Source organism: Aegilops tauschii, chromosome 2, assembly GCF_002575655.3.
Source record: "Aegilops tauschii subsp. strangulata cultivar AL8/78 chromosome 2, Aet v6.0, whole genome shotgun sequence".
Lineage (NCBI taxonomy): Eukaryota > Viridiplantae > Streptophyta > Magnoliopsida > Poales > Poaceae > Aegilops > Aegilops tauschii.
Window position 1 is genome coordinate 157,908,660 of NC_053036.3, and position 20,149 is coordinate 157,928,808.

General features: G+C 48.1%; 1 protein-coding gene across 1 annotated transcript; it reads right to left on the bottom strand.

Moving 5' to 3' along the window:
- Positions 1–11,950: 11,950 nt before the first annotated feature.
- On the bottom strand, positions 11,951–12,798 carry LOC109731894 (auxin-responsive protein SAUR36). Its single transcript, XM_020291070.3, has one exon. It carries the CDS (start codon positions 12,638–12,640, stop codon positions 12,299–12,301), a length of 342 nt encoding a protein of 113 aa, XP_020146659.1. The 5' UTR covers positions 12,641–12,798; the 3' UTR covers positions 11,951–12,298.
- Positions 12,799–20,149: the final 7,351 nt, after the last annotated feature.

The window sequence follows — 20,149 nt, forward strand, 5'->3', positions numbered from 1 at the left end:
ATGGCTTGAGGAGGAATTTCATCACCTACATCACAAGTGCCACTTTGCTCCACTTGGGAGACATTATTCTCATCAAACTCCACATTACACGTCTCCTCAATAAGCCCCGTGGACTTATTGAGGACACGGTAAGCATGAGAGTTTGTAGCATAACCAACAAATATGCCCTCATAAGATCTAGCCTCCAATTTAGACAAACGAACACCTTTCTTGAGAATGAAACACTTACACCCGAACACCCGAAAGTACTTGAGGTTGGGCTTGTTACCGGTGAGTATCTCATATGGAGTCTTGTTCAAGCCTTTGCGGAGATAGAGACGATTTGATGCATGACATGCGGTGTTGATGGCTTTGGCCCAAAAGTTGTATGGAGACTTGAACTCCGCCATCATGGTCCTTGCCGCATCCATCAACGTTCGGTTCTTCCTCACCGCAACACCATTTTGTTGAGGGGTGTACGGTGCGGAATATTGATGCTTGATCCCCTCATCACTAAGAAACTCATCCAAGGTGTAGTTCTTGAACTCGATGCCGTTGTCACTTCTTATTGTCAAGATCTTTGCATTGTGTTGACGTTGGGCTTCATTTGCAAAGTCAATGACGGTTTGTTGGGTCTCGCTCTTCCTCTTGAAGAAATATACCCAAGTGTATCTTGAATAGTCATCCACAATCACCAAGCAATACTTTCTACCCCAAGACTATCAAAGGATGGAGGCCCAAAGAGATCCATATGAAGGAGCTCCAAAGGCCTCTTCGAGTAAATGATAGTCGTGGGAGGGTGAGCCTTTTCATGTAGCTTTCCTTCGATACAAGCACTGCAAGCACGATCTTTAGCAAAACTAACATTCGTTAGTCCACGGACATGGTCCCCCTTGAGAAGAATTTGCAAAGATCTCATATTGACATGGGCTAGACGGCGATGCCAAAGCCATCCCACGTCAACTTTAGCCATTAGGCATGTCGCGGTCTTAGTGGGCCGCTCTGAAAAGTTAATCACATAGAGACCGTTCTCGACATGCCCAACAAAGGCTACTTTAAGAGTCTTGCTCCACAAGAGGGCCACAGTATCAATATCAAAGAAGGTGGCAAAGCCCATGAGTGCAAGTTGACGAACGGAAAGTAAATTGTATGCAAGGGACTCAATAAGCATGACCTTCTCGATCGTGAGATCATGAGAAATGACATCCTTGCCGAGTCCCAATACCTTGGACGACGAGGTATCACCCCACTCGACATTGGTGGGCATAGATGGAATCTTGTGCACGTCCACCACCAAGTCCTTGCTTCCGGTCATATGATTTGTAGCTCCACTATCGAGCAACCATGATCCCCCACCGGAAGCAAACACCTACAAGAGAACAATCCTTGGATTTAGGTACCCATTTTGTAATGGGTCCTTTGATGTTAGTGACAAGGGTCTTAGGAACCCAAATAGACCATTCAATGTACTCGTAAGGAGGACCAACAAATTTGGCATAAACATGCCCATCACTAGCACGGCATAACACATAAGAAGGGTTAAAGTCGCCGGTTTTGTTGGAAGGGGTGGCATTGCTTCTCTTGGCACCACCACCCTTCACATTATTTTGCTTCTCCTTGGAAGCACCCTCTCCCTCCTTCACAAAGGTTTGCTTGAGAGGGGGAGGTCGTTTGGTCTTGTCATTCTTCTTCTTGTTCTTGGGCATGGGTGCAAACCCAATCCCTTCCTTGGCCACAACTTCCTTTTGATTGCTCAAAAGGTCGTTGAGGTTCTTCTCACCTTGTATGCACGACACAAGGCCTTTCTCAAGTTGCATCTTCAATTTGGCATTCTCCTCAATAAGATGCACATGCTCACAACATGGGTTAGTAGCATTTGCATTATCAATCAAAACCATATGAGGAAAGGTGGCTTTCTCCTTAGTTAGATTCACTTGGAGTTGATCGTGAGACTCTTTAAGACTAGCATGAATACCTTTCAAGGCTTTATGGGCCTTGTCAAGTATATCAAACTCTTCCTTGAGTCTAGCAAGATCAACTTCAAGTTTGGCCTTCTCGGAATTTAGCACACGAGATAAGACACAAGCATGATCAAGATCTTTCTTTAATTTAGCATGATCATCGTTGTGTGACTCCTCAAGAGCCAAACGAAGACCACGCTCTTCCTCAAGAGCATTAGAGAGATCCGATATCTCATCGGCATAATCATGACTATGCCCCTCCATCTTAGAGATGGTTTCTTCGTGAGCCTCGATGGTGTCATTGGCTTCACCAAGTTGTTCCAAGAGAGCAACAAAGTGCTTCTTGGACTTACCCTTGAGTTTACTCATAAAGGAATCAAACTTATTTTCTTCCTCATTAGGCCCCACATTTTCATCAATGCAATCCGTCAAGGAAGGATTAGTAATGATGGTAGTTTTGATGTTGGGGGTTACCTTGTTGGTTGCTTTAGCCATGAGGCACTTGGCGATGATGTTCTCATTGGGTGAGTCAAAGAGGGATACTCGAGGAGTTGTTGCAATGGCCACGGAGGCCATAGAAACCGAGTCACCGCCTTCATCGTCATCATCATCCTCATTGTACTCTTCTTGTGCAACCAACCCCTTGAGAGGAGTCCTCTTGGTGAAGTTGCTCTTATTAGGGAAAGACTTGGCTTTGTCCTTTCGAATGAGCTTGCCACCATTGTCTTCTCTCTTCTCATAAGGGCATTCCACAACAAAATGGCTCACATTGCCACAATTATAGCAAGTCCTCACGTGTTGCTTGACCTTGTTGCCACTTGAGTTGTTCTTGTTGAAGTTGGGCCTTGAGTTCTTCTTACTCCAAAATTGCCGTGAAGCGAGAGCCATGTGCTCATGATAATCATACTTTGTATCTTCGAGGTTGCTCTCCTCTTCTTCCTCTTCTTCTTCTTCTTCTTCCACACTATCCTTCACCTTTAATGCAAGGTTGGGCTTCTTTGCTCTTTGAGAACGTAGCACCGCATTGTCGGCGGTCTTGTCGAGGATGCTCATAGCCACAAATTCATCCAACACTTCACTTGAGGACAAAGTGTGGAAGTCCGGCCTTTGACGAATGACGGAGGACATGGCCTTGTGGTAAGGCATCATTGCCTTGAGGAATTTGCGCTTAATCCAATTGTCATCCGTGTCCTTGCTCCCATGATCTCGGAGTGAGACAGCGAGTTTGGTTACTCTTTGATAAAGCTCACGAGGTTCTTCATCTTCTTTCATTGCAAACTCATCGGCTTCATCTTGCACCACTTCATAGTTGGAGCGTTGAATGCTTGCGCTACCCCGGTAGAGGGAGACAACACAAAGCCATGCATCTTTGGCCAAGGCGAAGGGCCGAAGATGAGGGAGATCTTCGGGTGGAATTGCATCTTGGATGATGAAGAGAGCATTCTCATTGAATTGATTATCCGCGGCTTCTCTAGGGGTGAAGTTGCTTGGGTCATGCGGATAGAAACCTTCTTCAATGATTCTCCAAAGATTAGTATTCACATGATTTAAATGACACTTAAAGCGATAAACCCAAGAATCAAAGTCCTCATTTTTCACAATCTTAGGGGGAGGACCGGCATGATTCAAATGAGTAGAAGGAATCGGTCCACCATAAACAAGTGGAGGTTCCACATGGGCAAAGATGCTGGTGCCATTCTTACCACTAGAAGAAGGAGCTTTTTCACTAGTGGCTTCCCCCTTGTCGGAGTTAGCATCCGTCACCTTGTTAGTGGGATCACCCACTTTCAACGGTGCGGTGGATAGTTTAAGCCCTTCAATGAATTTATTAAACATGCTTTCAACCTCGGTCGTCATGGAGGTTTTCAATGTGTCCAAGGCCACATTGAATTCCTCACGAGAGACCGAGGTTCCCCCATCGCCCGTAGACGAGACCGGATTCGCACCGGAGTGCTCCTCCACACCGTCTACGGTGTCAACCATACTCTTCGGACGGCAAAGTCCTTAAAAAGAGACGAGGCTCCGATACCAATTAAAAGGATCGATATAGTTGACTAGAGGGGGGGGGGGTGAATAGGAAACCAACAATTTTTAACATTTTCTTTCTCAAATTAAACTTTGCATCAAAGTAGGTTGTCTAGATATGCAACTAGGTGAGCAACCTCTATGATGCAACAACAACAAGCACACTAGCAAGCAAGAGATGCAACACAATATAAGCTTGCACAACTAAAGGTACGAAATAACCAAGAGTGGAGCCGATGAAGACGAGGATGTGTTACCGAAGTTCCTTCCCTTTGAGGGGAAGTACGTCTCCGTTGGAGCGGTGTGGAGGCACAATGCTCCCCAAGAAGCCACTAGGGCCACCGTATTCTCCTCACGCCCTCACACAATGCGAGATGCCGTGATTCCACTATTGGTTCCCTTGGAGGCGGCGACCGAACCTTTACAAACAAGGTTGGGGCAATATCCACAACTTAATTGGAGGCTCCCAACGACACCACGGACCTTCACCACAATTGACTATGGCTCCGAGGTGACCTCAACCGTCTAGGGTGCTCAAACACCCAAGAGTAACAAGATCCGCAAGGGATTAGTGGGGGGAATCAAATTTCTCTTGGTGGAAATGTAGATCCGGGCCTTCTCAACCAATCCCTAGAACATCAACAAGTTTGATTGGCTAGGGAGAGAGATCGGGCGAAAATGGAGCTTGGAGCAACAATGGAGTTTGGGGATGGAAGAGGTGAGTCTTCTTGGAGAAGAAGACCCCTTTATATAGTGGGGGGACACATCCAACCGTTATGCAGCCCGTAGCCCACATCTGGGCGGTACTACCATTGCTGGAGCGGTAGTACCGCTGCCACAGCGGCACTACCGCTGTGGCAAGCAGGCAGACGGGCAAACAAGACTGAGGAGGACGAAGTACACGCACAAGGGTGGTACTACCGCCCTGAGAGCGGTACTACCGCCTATAGGCGGTACCGCCGCTTCCTACAGCCGCTGGAAAAACAGGGGAGGGCAGCGAGCAAAGCGGCAGTGGAGTGGAAGTAGGAGCGGTACTACCGCCCTCAGGGCGGTACTACCGCGCCCTACTGCCATCCCTACTACCGCCCCCTGCGTGGTCCTATACGAAAACCCGACACGAAAAAGTCGAGACCACAGCAGGAGCGGTAGTACCAGCGGCACTAACAAGCGGTACTACCGCCAATAGGCGGTACTACCGCCCTGGCCGCGGTACTACCGCTTAGCACAAGGCACCGCTTGTTTTGCACAACACGAAAACTCCAACAGGTAGGAAGACAGCGTGGGTGCAAGGAAAATGTGTACGTGATGATTCCACCCATACTCTTCTGAAACGGATCCCCTCTTGATAGTAAAGTTATCCCTACGACTCAATTCCACCGAAAAGAAACGAAGGAAAATAATGCGTCCAAAGTGAAGACCTCGAGGGGTAACAATCGCAAACTGCCCTTATATTAGATCACCTGAAACACTTAGTGCACACGATTAGTCCGCAAATGTATTGTCATCAATCACCAAAACTACTTAAGGGATAAATATGCCCTAACAGTTTGTAACTAAATAAGGAGAAACAAGAATATTAGACATAGTGATAGGCGTGGATGTGGAAGGAAACGAAGTACGACCAACATGTGTTATAGGTAAAGAGGAACCATTACCAACGGTGATGCGAGTAGGAGTATGAACCGAGTGAAGGAGGATAGAGTGTCGGGATGAGATGTCATGTGGGCGGTGGCGCCCGAGTCCATGTACCAAGCGCCGCCGGTGATGGGGCCGAGTGCAGTGCAGCCAAAGAAGTGGGGTCCCATGGCGGTGAGACCGGCAGCGAGGCGAAGCCGCCGTAGGGCTGAACCAGGGCGGGCGGTGCATGGCCGCCGACCATCGACGTAGCGAAAGAGCCGCGGAGCCGGTACTGCCCGGCTGCGGCGGCACGGCAAAGTAGGTCGGATGGCCCACCGAAAAAACCTGCAGTGTGGTGATGGGAGCTGGCGCGTCCGCGTACGAGTAGCCGAAGAGAGACGTCGCGGTAGAAGACATAGCAGCAGCAGCGGCGTTTGTTAGGACAGGAAAAGGCAGCCGCGGCTAATAAGCACGCAAGCACGTACTAGCTAGCAAGTAGACAAGCACACAGCTTTGATGGATTCCAATCGGTCTGGCTAGCTTGCGAAGGATGCAACAGCAGTGCGGGAGGTAGAGTAGCGGTGGCGGTTGCGCGAGGAGGATAGAGCGCGGCGGCGGCAAGGACCTGCGGCGGCGGCGCACAGAGGATAGGACGCGGCGGCGGCGGCTAGTGTAGGGGAAATCGGCGGCAACCGGCGGCGGCGGCGGGTGGAGGGAGCGGCGGTGGTGGCGCGATGGAGGTGCGACGGTGGCGGCTAGGTTAGGATCGACTTGCGATAGATACCATGTAGAGAGATTGTTTGGCAATACAATATTCGTTGTATTGATTGGGTGCTGGTGCACATATATATATAAGTACAGGTAGACCTTGACCTCAACTATACAGAACTAGGAGGTGGGCCACAATATACGTAATAAATGCAACACATATATACTCAACATTGTTTACTTATTTTGTGGTGTATGCTAGGCTTTTTTTAAGAGGAAAACTATCGATCTATTCATCAACTGTCAAAGTAGTATAAAAAACACCGAAGTAAAATATACATCTAGATCCGTAGACCACCTAGCGACGACTACAAGCATTGAAGTGAGTTGAAGGCGCATCGTTGTCATCGCCCCTCCCTCATCGGAGCCGGGCAAACTTTGCTGTAGTAGACAGTCGGAAAATCGCCGTGCTAAGGCCCCATGAGAGCAGCACACCAGAATAGCAACCCCCGTCGATGAAGAGACGTGTAGATCGCAAGGGTCCAACCTGTAGACACACAAACAAAGACGAACGAAAACCAGATCCACGTGGATCCACCAAAGACAAACCTTCACACGCCCTCCGATGACGCTAGAAGCACCACCAGGACGAGGGCTAGGCGCGGACAAGCTTACCCCATCGTCAGAGAGTCGCCGCCGCCTTGTCTCTCTAAGAAGGACACAAACCCTAATAAAACTCAAAAAACATCTAAAACCGGAGCGCTCCCAGCGGCAAAGGCCGAGATCCACCACGCCTCCATGCCCTAAGACCACAAGAGACGAGGTAAATCGGCAGCGGCGCTGACGGGAGGCACAACAAACCCTAAGCAGCTGGGTGTTTTTAAGGGTGTGACGAGATCTCATGATTGAGACTTAACGAAGTCTCAGTCAAGTGACATAAATATAAAAGAAAGAAGAAATAATTTTTTACACGAATCTTCACATAAAATCTAAAAAATAGAGTATCAACTGGGACTTCATTAAATCTCAGTCGACTGAGATTTAGCAGTTCTATTTTTTAAGGACCAAGACATCTACTTGACATTTGGGTCCCTGATCGAACAAAATGTTCCGTTGATTGATCAAGTGACGAAATTCGTTCAATGGGAGAAGCCCCCAGCGTGACCCCAACAGCCCAACACGCTTTTTAAGGGGCCCCCCAGAAGCCCCCAGCGCGATCCCAACAGCCCAACATGCTTTTTAAAGGGCATCCCCGCCCAAACGTAATTATGTACCTAATAATAAAGTATGGATTGCTTCTGCCCGTTCACCGTCGTGCCATTTTTGCAAGATAGTTCTTGTGGTTTTGAGTATTCAACCCACAATTCTTTTTAATGGCTAATCTGAGATAATGTTTCATTTTTGCAAAAAAGACCCTTGGTTTTAAGTATTCAACCCGCGGTCCTTCTCTAAAAGAAAACGAGCAGCACACACTGGCACATGCTCCTTGCATGCGTGCTTTCCTCGGTCCATACAGGGCATGGAGGCGCCGCCGCCAGCCGGTCTTCTTCTTCGGCCATCCGCCGCCCTATTCTCCTTCCCTCCCCATCTGCCCCCAATATTCTCTAGCGCCACCCCCAGCCTCCTCGATCTGCAACGTCCTGATGCCGTGTCATCCTTCTCTGATTTGGATCGAAGTCGATCTCGCTAGGAGCAAGGAGCCCTGCTGATGACAAGTTGTTCCCCAGCCGAAGGAACGGATCAAGGCCGTGAGATCCAGCCGGCGAGTGTCCACTGGCCGCATCAGCATGCCGAACGCATGGTGGGGGCAGCATGGATGAGCTGCTCGTCAGCGTCCATCCCGTGCACCCAGTCCCCGCCGCCCGAATTGATTGTGCTATCAAGTAAGTAGCTGCATATCAAGTAAGTAGCTGCATTGTTAAAAACAAGTAAATAGCTGCAAGCTACTAGCAAGTGCACCATTACAGCGTGCATCCGTATACACCACAAGTCCCCAACATACAAAGTCACTAGCTATAAATAAACAGCTATGTACGCGCGCATCACTCATCAATGTATTACCAAGACACAAGATCAATCATGATGCTACTGTTCTTATCCCAAACTGATTGTTACCAAACAGTAGCATAGAAAATCTCTACATTCATTATGCATAACACTGCCATAGACCACAAGCACTAAAGATCATCGGCTCAAAGGGAGTTATTTACCGAAAACCACCACACTTGGGGCTAGGGTAACAGCTTGATACCAGATTTGAGCCAGGTCACAAATAACCACCAGTTTTGAGCCTGATGCGTAACGCGGAGCACTGATGCTGGAATTTGGTCGCGAAAACAGCGAAACCGACAGGCGGGTCCCGCCTGTCGGGCGGACGTGGCAAAGACTAATCCAAGTCAATGTTTGACCCACTGAGGTGGACGGGGGACCCATCAGTCAGCCACTCATCCTCTTATACTCCTTTTATCTTCTTCTTCCTCCTCTGATACTCTGCCCTACGGCGGCTGATTCGGAGCAGAGGCAAGCATGCAGGCGTGTTGGCGGGAGATGGCCTTTGAGAGGAAAGGGAGGAGGCGCGGAAGGGCCCGCCGACGGCGGCCGTGACGGCAGTAAGATGCTAGGGTGTCCAGCAGCGTTGACGGGGGCGAGCTGCGCAGTGGCGGAGCTCTGGCTTGCATGAGCGCCGAGTTACAGCTTGCAAGCGAGCGAGCTAAGCAGCTAGATGGCATCACTGGAGCTCCATGATCTTAGTACAGTGCTCAGGCACAATCAATTCGTGCTCAAACGACGACGGCGGAGAGGCACGATGGCCGGAGCTCTCCGGCATGGTGGAGGAATTAGTTACAGAACGAATTCGACAACGAGAGAAAGGGGTAAAAGGAGAGGAGCTCATGGCGATTCAGATGAGCAGGCCGGCGAGGTCAGGGGTGCTCTGAAGATGTTGAATTCGACGGCGACGGCTGGCGGCTCCGAGGTTGAAGACGCGGTCGATTCGGTCATTTTGCAGCTTCTTCGCTCGTATTTATCATCAAGGATGACCAGAGTGAGGAGGCAAAGCTCTAGGACACCGTATCTCGGGGAAACTATGGTGGTTGCCACGCTAGTGCGGAGTGGCGTCGACGGCCAGCTCTCGGACGGCAGCGGGGAGGGGGCTGGAGGATGGGAGCGAGCTCCACATGAAGGGAAAGGGAGAGGAGGATCTGGACGTCGAGCGAGGCTACACCTAGCTTGAGCAAGGGCTCGGCTGCCATGACCATGAACCTCTCAGTTCGCATGGGCTCAACCGCTCACAAGCTGCTCGATGCAATGCTTCATAGAAATAGAGATGGGATGAAGATGACCATGTAGTCAATGACAGGCGGGGCCCGCATCTCATCTGCCACCTCAACTGGTCAAAGTTTTTTTGTGCTTGGCCTTGGCCACGTCAGCTCACCAGGTGGGACCCACCTATCGGTTTTGCTGTTTTCGCGATCAAATTTCAGCATGAGTGCTCCGCGTTACGCATTAGGCGCAGTTTTGGTGGTTCTTTGTGACCTGGCTCAAATCTGGTACCAAGCTGTTACCCTAGCCCCAAGTATGGTGGTTTTGGATAAATAACTCGCTCAGGCCTGAGTAGAGCACAGATCAAAGGGAATGTCCCAAAGTAGATAAAGAGAAGAAAGGAGAGACCATGGACTCACCTAAGTATTTGTAACTGAGGAGGGGGTAATGGGAGCCAAGGCCAAGGCTAATGGGCGACAACCTCACCGTCGGCGAAGATCGTGACGACAACTACCAGGCCGCGGTGACGAGAGCTGAGGGTCTGAGTTTGTACTCAAGCCAACTATAAAGAATTGCAAAGGAGTAGCTAGTGAGATTAAAATATCAAGTCACGGTGGTTATCTTATAAGTAAAATTACTTTCTCTTGACAGTGAAGTGACTATCCAAATGTAGTAGATCTAATTCTACTAAAAAAATAAACAACATCTATTGAATTCTTTGCAAAATCTTGTATAGGTGTTTTAAGACAGATATAGTTAACATCACAAGAGCACAAGAGGATAATTTAATTTAGTTACTTAATGCTACATCTATCTCAACACCAGGTTTATTTCACAAGAAAGCAGTGAAGAACCAGAAACAAACTGGATATATGCCTTGGTCAAGAAATACATGGACATGCTCACGGGAAAGTTTGACAAGTGAACGAACACCTCAAGAGTGGGATTTTCTCCTCTGACGATGGAGAGATATTCTTAGGCCCTCTCTGTGTGACGGCATCCATCATCGAGGTCGGAAGAAGTGCTCTGGCAGGGCGCGCGATTAGTGCACGAAGGGGTCGCGAGAGATTAGGGGAGGGGATTGCGTGCGGGGTCTACGCTGCTTGTGGTTTTCTTTTTCTCTTTTTTATCAATACGAGGAGAAATCTCGAGCGTTGCGCGGGCCCTAGTCGGCCCATGCAGCCGAGCAGCTCTAGCCGGACCCAACCAGGGGATCCCGTCGAAACGGGGCGCCTCCGGCGGCGGCAGCGATGGCGCGGCCACCTCCCCGGCCACCGGCCCGGCCACAGCCGAGGCTAGTCGCTCAGCCGCAGCTAGAGCCGGGTCAGAGAGGGGCACCGACCCACCACCCACCGGAGCAAGAGGCGCAGCGGCCCGAGGCACCATGGGAGCCGGAGGGGCCAAGGAACGAGCATGGCACGGTGCCGGCGGCCGGGCAGGGCGGCCACGTGAGCTCCAGACCGCCTGCGCTGGCGCACAAACCTGGCAGCCGCCAGGAACTCCTCAAACTCCGGCGGCGAACGCCGGACCGGACGCTCAACCACCCCCCTTCCGCCTCCTCCTCCTCCTCGGCCAAGTCCGCCCAGCAGAATGGTGATGGAGCGAAGCAGAGGGACGGCCCGCGGGCAGAGTCGACGAGCGGGGACGCGACGGGGCCGGCGCCTGCCATGGGAGGCGCGGCGGAGCAGCCCGGCGCGAGGTCGACGGCGGCGGGCATCACCACAACGGTCATAATTGAACCGAGAGGCCCCACTGGCACGTTATCGACGAAAGCATATCTACATTATTAGTGTGTGTTAAACGACACACGGTACCAGTATATTAGTTATTATTGGCGTGCTCTTTACACATCACTGGTAAGTTTTACTAGTGGTGTGCCATGAACACGCTACTGTAACAAGTTACTAGTGGTGGCGTGATACTAGTGACGTGCCGTCTACACACCATTAATGACGATTTTTGCAGCCGCTAGTAGCCTTTTCCAGTATTAGTGAATTATATCCCTTCATTAGATGTGCAAATCACATCTTGACCAACTACGTGTTACTGACATGTTTCACCACTAGCCGAAAAGCTACATTTATAACTACTCAGTTACCAAATAGTGTTTGATAGACACTAAGTAAGTTGATTCACATCCTGAGTACATTCGAAGTCTCAAGTCGGGTTTGTCCAACTCGATTATTCCTATTCAAGTCCATATATACTATCGGGTTAGTATCTCTATGTCAATGACTTGTGAAATATTTTTCTCAACCGAATCATATACTATTCAAAGGATGCTTGTCCACGCAGCCTTATCAATTAGGGATCATTAGAACAACTATCATACAATATCCAATATCATAAACAAACCACATACTTACTGATACATATCAATGACAAGTTGAACGACAATGCAAATAACTTATGAATACATTAAAAAATAACGTAATCGCGGGAATGCCTCTAGGACGTATTTTCATCGACACAAACAAGGAGAAGAATTAAATGAAGAATAAGAAAAAAGATGGATAACTGGCTAGCTAGATGCTTACGTCATGTCAACTTAGAACCACATCCCCCCTCTTGGAAAACACGAGCATTGGCATCTACAGTACAAACCATTACCAGGAGGGAAGGAAAAAAAATCGACATGATGGAACTACGCTCCCAAAAATTAAGGGACCATTGATCATCGATGGATCGGTCTCACACTAATTAACAATGATCAACGGCGGAATTGATTAATGGAATTAGGATGTCTACTACCAAATCTTGGTCCTGCCGCTACCGGTGTGCTTCTTGGAGGTGGCCCGGAAGTCGGCGAGGATCTGCTCAAGGCAGGCCACGGAGCACGGCAGCACGATGGGGCGGTCGCCAGGTTTGCCAAACTCCTCCTCGGCCATGTTGAGGAGCTCCCGGAAGGTGTCGCTGGTGAGGCAGCCGATGGGAACGAAGAACCGGCTGCCGTCCCGGGTGTAGGCCGCGAAATGGCCCCGCGGGCACGACGCCACCGTGGCCGCTGCACCAGCGGCGGCGGTAGGGGAGGTGACCTTGCTGCTAGCACTGCCGTGCCATTTCTTGGAGATCTCCATTAGCCTCACCATGATCGATCGATAGATGTGTGTATGTGTCCGTGTGTTGTGTTTCCTGCATTTAGCTTGTGGCCAGTGAGATGTGAAGGTAGCGGGAGCTCAGGTGGGGTATAAATAGATGCTTAGTGTGGCGCTGCGGCGATTCAGGCTGCAGTGGGGCTCTGGCATTTGCATGCAGAGGATTGGGATGGATTGGAGAAGTTAATGAGAAAATTAAAGGAGGGGGCAGATGAGAACATAATTCCTCATTTCTGTATTTGTGTGGCGTGTGATGTTGGAACTTTTGGAAGATAGGTATATATGTCAAATTCATCCTGATGATGACAAAAAGAATAAAAAGGGCAATGTTCCATCAAGCAAGTGAGAATATGTACAAGAAATATTTGTGCATCATTCCATCTGACATCATATTCGCAGTTTCACACACTTATTAACATGGTTAAATAATACAGTAGTACTGTATTACCAAGCTTTTTAGGTGATGTTTAGGAGTACTAGATGATACATCATCAAAACTTTTCTAGTTTTAACATGCATAATGCATAATATAGCCCAACCGGTACGGTGAAAACATAATTTGTCGTACGTGTATTCAAACTGTCACGAGTTATTGTGCACGTACATAAGTGGCGCAGTTTACTGTATTTAATCTTTCTCAGTGTATAGTAAAGCTTGCAGAGTACGTACGTCCGGTGCATGGATATTTTTGCCCCCAAAACCTGGCCTCCCTCGCATGTTATACTGTATATCCATATTTGGTATTACAGATAATCAGAAAATAAAATCAACATATAATAATCATGTGGTCATACAGGCAGCGGAGGACAGTAGGGTCGTGTGCTTCGCTAGCAAAACCTGGGTCATCTTGGACCACAAATATGTCTAGGACACTTGTCGCGCCAAGGGAGCACATGCATGCAATCAAAATTCCAGATTCCAACCCTCAAAATAATTCCAGATTCCGGGTACGTACGGCAGCATGGTACATTTATCCATGGATATGATATATCCCGGTGCTCCCTCCATTTCGCAATGCAGTGTATGCTATATTTTTTTTTATAAAAGTCAAACTTGTCTATATAGCTATTGGCATCTAAGACACTAAATACATAAAATATTGTGATACACTTTATGATGAATCTAATGATACTAACTTTATAGAAGTGAGTGCTGACTTTTTTAAATCTAGTTAAATATACACTTGTTTAACTTTTAAAAACTTACTGTTATATACACTGCTTTCAGTGCTTTGTTGAATAGAGGGAGTATAACTACATGTATACATGCACGTAGAAAACCATACAGAAACTTGTACGTACATCGGTCGGATCTAGATAGGATCGGCAGCAACGGCAGAGACACAGCCCACGGGCCGGTGGATGAGACACACATCTTTTCGGTCCTAGCATGCATCATGGCCGCCTGCCAGCTAGGGACAAATGCTAGAGACCGTCTGGACGACCCAATATGCAGCATGACTAGTAGGCAATTCCAACTGCTAAGCTGAATGATCCGTGTCCTCTAGTACCATATTTTCACCATCCGGTGTACGTCTGTACATATTATTCTTAGTTGTATGTCTGCATATATTGAGTGTCGACGTTGGAGCCATTCTATACAAAAGCATGTAGCATGTACATGCATGAACATGCCGTATATGCATTCATGCATGTGAAAGTTTATGTCTATACGTGTATACATTCCATCTATTCTACAACAAGTTTCTCCTGTTTTCACTATTGTATAAAATGCCATTTTTGAAGTATTTGTAGGACTGGCGCAAATCATATACTCTTGGAAAGCCATCAATTAGGTTTAGCCTTTTCATTTAGTATATATATTTTAGATTTGTAACGGTTAAAGAGCAATTTTAAAAACGGTGTGATAACCATTGTCGGAATGATAAACAAATACACCGTTGAAAATGCATGCAGAGGCCAACTGGTAGGGCATGCATGGTGCACGAAGAAGAGGATCCCAAGCGGACAGAATGGCTCCACTATGCATGGATCCATGCACGGATGGCCCTGGAGGCGCTGGCTATCTTTCTCAAAGTTCCGGCAGCGTCATGTGCTGCACATTGGCAGCCACAGGTTGCTGCATCGGCCATGTGGCGCCCGCGTGCGCATGGACCCCGATTATCTGGCTGTTCGCTCGCATGCAAAGCTCGACCACCACCTCATTGGCCTACATGGATAAGCATCGCCCTCCGGTCCCTCGTACATATATCAATCGACTCAAACATTTACCAACGTTATACTTTCCACCCTAAGAGCATCTACAACCGCGATAGGCTAATTCGGTCCCTCAAACGCCCGTGGACGCGTCCAGGTGCGTCCGCGGACACACCTCATATTTCGCTCTTCACATCTACATATCTCATATCTCGCACTCTATATCCATACTATATATACTCTACGTGATCAATGAACGAGCAACAAAATCGGCTGCAAACGGACATTAAACGATCTTGACATCATCCTAAAGATCATCTGAGTTCGTCATCGGACAAGTTCTTAAACATCAACAACTAAAAACGATATAAACATAAGAGGAAGTGCGGGATCACCACTTCCGTCGCGGGCCTTTGCCCTTCTGATCGCCGGCGCAGCTGTAGGCGTCCGCGACTGGTGGAGGATCTTGGTCGTCGTAGTAGGAGGTGTAGCTGCCGTCGTCGCCGTCGTTGAAGTCTGAGGAGGACGGGACGATCAACTCCTTCATCCGGCGGACGGCCTTGTCCTGCTTCCGCTTCAACTTGGCGAGCCGAGCTACCTCCGCCGCTGCCTTCTTCGCCTCCCACTCTGACTTCTCTATGGCTAGCCGGAGGGCCGTTGCGTTTTTCCGCCGGAGGCGGCGAGTGTCTGTCCCCACCGTCTTGAGCGACCGACGGCAGACCCATGCGAGGAGCCGCTCGTCCTCGTTGGGCTCCACCGGCATCCCGCAGCGACGGCGCACGGACCGCTCCGCCGCTTCCCTCTCCCTTGCCCGCCGCCTCTCGCGGCAGGCAGCGTGCGCCTCCGATACCGGAGTGCATGTGCGGGCCGACAGCGCAGGGACTAGCACTCACTGTTACCCGCGCGGAGGAGCGGCCTGACGAGGAAAGGAGACAATGCGTGGGTGGTGCGGACTGTGCTTTCTTGCCGGAGCTGAGCGCGGGTCGGGAGGGTCCAGCTCCGGCATCCGCGCTGCACCGGCGCAAGAGTTGCAACGACGCTGCAGATCCGGAGCTGCACCCGGTATCCACCTTAGACCGCTCCTAAGCAATGCAGAGGGCCAGCTCCTCATCGTAGTCAAGGTCGGAGCCGGAGTCGTTGCCGACTTGACATTGCGCCGGATTTGATCGGAATCGGTGCGGGGAGAGGATGGAGCGAGAGAGGAGAGTGTGAGTGAGCTAGGGTTCGAAGCGATAAGCCGGATGGGGTTTTTTGTGGGACAGTCGTGGGGTCGGTGGTGGGACGGGCTTGTCAGGCGGACGCACCCGGGCGTGTCCGGGCCGCCTCACATCCGCCCTAGATTTGGGTTGGATATGAGGGGTGTCGGTCAGCCCGGGCGTTCGAGGCCCGTTTGTGGCACCCGGCTGGGTCGTCTTTTATGACCGGTCAGCCTGCTCAGGCGTTTGAGACGGATTTGGGGCGCCCCGTTGTAGATGCTCCAAGGCCAACTCCAATCGATCTTTTAAAAATAGAGGAGCAATCGGTGAAGTAGACTTTAGTGGAGGATTTTTACTCGTCTAAGTTTTGATCGGACCTAGCCAAACTCCTAAATTTAATGGAGTAAAAAAACAAATCCCCATAAGTTCAACATAGATTCGATTTAAACAACCGAAATTCAACACATAATATACATAATCATTCGATTTAAACCTAAACATGAACTTGAACTTAAAACTAAACATGATTTTAAACTAAAACTAAACACCATTGTCACCCTTAGAGGGCGAGCCAATCTTCCTGCGAGATTCCACCGCCCATGGGGTCCGGCCATGTGTCGTCGTCACCGGAGTTGGGGAAGATGCGCCATCATTCTTCAGCGTTGAACTCCTCCTCGTCATTGTTGCCATCATCACTGATGTGCTCCTCATTGTTGGAGAGGACGATGACTTCCCCGTTGACCGTGCTTCAAGAAGATCGTCCACTCCGCCTCCACGAGCTTAGGGTACTGGCGGCGGAGGTCCATCATGTACTCCTCATAGGGGGCCTCCATCGTGATGTGCTGTTCGCACACGAACACGTCACCGTGTACCTCCAACACCGAGGGTGATGCACCGCGGCTCACATTGAAGGAGACCCGTCCGGAAGCGTAGTACGCAAGCAATCCGGCAGGCACTTTTGAGGACCCGAAACCCCACACGCCCAGGGGGGACCCCGTCAGGGCGCGCAGCGGCTATGAGCTGCCCTAGGTCGACCTGATCGCCCCTAGGGCCTCGAGGTTCGCCGCCCTGCAACAAGAAGAACGGACGAAGAACAAGGAAGAAGAAGAACAAGGGAGAGAGATAAAAGTAAAGGTAAAAAGTGATAGATGAATTGATCGATTGTGTATTGTTCAATCGGTCATCACCTCTCATCTATTTATGAGGCGGCTGGACTTCCCATACTAGAAAAGAACTCCAAATCACGTCCAAATCTTTCCAAAATTAACCGAACTCGGATTTAGGTAAGTCTGAGACAGCAATTCAGTTCTTAAGTCTCACAGGCCACAAGCACCCTCGGATGAAGATGCACCCAGAAGCAAATTTAACCGATTTTCAATGACACGAACAACTTTTGTGTTGAACGCTTTTTTATTAGAGGTCATCTTGAAGGCCTAATTGCCCCCCCCCCCCCAATCATCAAATTCATGGAGATGCATGATTTCAGTTCGGACTGGACTGCCCGCTCGACCGGACCAGACTGTCCGGTCACAACAGAAGGTTTTCATGACCGGCACCAGACATTCTGGTCTCTATTTCCGGACAGTCTGGTCGCAACAGGAGGTTTTGGGCGTCCGGCCATTTCCATAGTTTCTGCAACATTGCACTGTTTTGACTACAATTTTTATATACGACCTCAGATTAAGAGGATTTTTATATCAAAATCATCTATTTCGACGAGACGAAGAACTTTCATGTTGAAACTTTTTCCATCCGAGGTGATCTTAATTACATTTCATGCCATTTCATAATCTGATGTCAACATGGGCATCTCTGAAATTGTCATACTTCTTGCATCCGAGCTCCATTTTGGACTATCCTTGTGTCCACCTTGATCTTCTCGAAGAGAGCCATCCAATGGTGACTTCTAATCAGAAATTTGACTTCATCTTGCTACAGGTTCAAGCCACTCTTTGCGATCATGCCATTTTCGAGTGTCTACACATGCCCCCCTATTTTTCGGCGAAGCTTGCATGCCGAAAAATAACTCGTAGCAAGTTTATTCTAAGCACGATATCAACACTCTATCAGGCATTTGCATGTGCCTAGGAGGATAAGTATACATCAGCCATCGCTTGTGTAAACTTTTTTATGCAAACTTGGGCGAAACTTTCTCGACTTCATTAATCCGATGATAAATTTCCATAGATATGCATGTCAAAGCCATCCGCCAAAATATATTGTCCGCCCTTCTGCTAGGATCTTATAGATAACTAATCCTTGTTTTCGCATGCATGAAAATTTCATTAGTGGCTAAAGCGGTGGGCTTCAGTTCGGCCTTACCTATGTTAACGAGACTAAGCATCGGCTATTGATAGATATGCAATACACTATGATCAGCATGGTAGCCGGATGCTTGATGTGCCAACTTTCTCCAATTGTCATGTCTAGATATATGAAAATTTGAAAGTAAACCCAAGGAGAATATTACATCTAAACATGCCTCAAGATAAATTATAAGTGATTCGTCAAAACATTGATAACTTTTGATATTTGTTGTACTACTCATAACGAACCACTAAAGGCCTGAATATGTATAGCACCTATAGCAACCAAAAGCTCCAAGCCGCATAAAAATTCATATTGGCTTTCATTATTTGTGCAAAAATATTTTAAGCGGCATGTGGCTTGTCTCTATCTCCAATTGAACTAAGGACGATGTTAGAATTCCACACAAGCAATGATTAGATAGTTTCTTAGGGCGATAGTTAAATATCGGCCATTACCATGAGGTCCATGTAGAATTCATCCGCCAAAGCATGTATAGCCGACATAAACAAATAAAATAGGGAACAGTCAAATATTTTAGCTCTTTTGGATTAGCTACAAAAATGTAACTAACCAAATGTATAGTGATTTGGTAATACCCTCTCATGATGTATAAAATAATGTTGCATCCATGGATCAAAATAAATCTGCGGAGGGTAATTGATCATACCTGAGGATGAATTCCATGGCAAAGACATCAATGGCATGGTAGAAGAATATGGATGATGTGCAAACGGAAGATTTTGATAGGGTGATGGAAACCTTCGACTGAATTGTTTACTGATTTCATTCTTTTCCTTCTTCACTTTTGTTGTACTTATTGCAATAGAAGCTTGCACATCATTTTGGTTTTGATTGCCCCCTTGGGAACCCATGCCATGCTCTTCTTTCTCAGCTCTTGTGCACTAAGCTTTTGTAATTCCTTCTTTTGCCAATACGATAAGTCGAGTGAACACCTCAGCTGTGATTCTGTTTCGACCAATGGCAATTCTTTTTTGGCCTTGTGTACTCTCAACTTCTTATCTTCAGATTTGACACTTTGACTCTTAACAATTGATTTCTTCATCTCATTGCCTTTAGTAGACAATTTCAACACTTTAATTGGCCCTTTTTCATTTGAGATCAAATTTGAAGTAGTACTCTTACGACCATCTCTTTTCATGCGGTAAACTTGCTTGACCACCTCTTTCTTCTTTCTTGAGCTCTGGATCGGTTCCTTATGATTGAAACGGTCTTTGACGCGTGATTGTTCAAATGTTGATCTTCTTGGAGCTGCATAATATTGGCGAGATGGTCTAAAATAAGATGGAGAATGTGCCCTTGTATCATACTTGTCCCATGATGGATATGGATTTACATGAGCATAGGTATGTATCCATGACATTGGCATTGGCGGCCCAAAGTAAGAATATGAATATGTTGCATTGAGATTGTCACTCTGCCAATACCGATCCTCGGATTTGCGCCTAGGTGGTGATCTTGATGATTTTAAACTACTTGAGCGATAAGCACTTTTCTCTTCACTCTTCTTTTCATATTTATCTAACAACTGTGCGGAAGTGACTTTGGATTTCTTGCGCTTATGATTTTTGCAGCCTTTATCTCCTTTGGCTCGATTTGCATTGATCTTTGGATTTTCTTGTTGCCCCCCAGTCCTTGGCGTCTTCATTGTAGCTTCGATGGAATTCTCACCCTCAAGATTATGTTCATTGTGTTCCTCAACAACTTGTTTACTTGAAAGTCTGCTCACATCACCTGCAGTTTTTACCTTCTCTTTAAATGGACCAGCCTGAAGCAGTCGATGCATAAACTTCTACCATCACCAATTGGAATTGACTGGTCAT

Bases quoted from the DNA above. Each gene is read 5' to 3' on its own strand.
- LOC109731894 (XM_020291070.3), bottom strand. From the start codon at position 12,640: ATGGTGAGGCTAATGGAGATCTCCAAGAAATGGCACGGCAGTGCTAGC.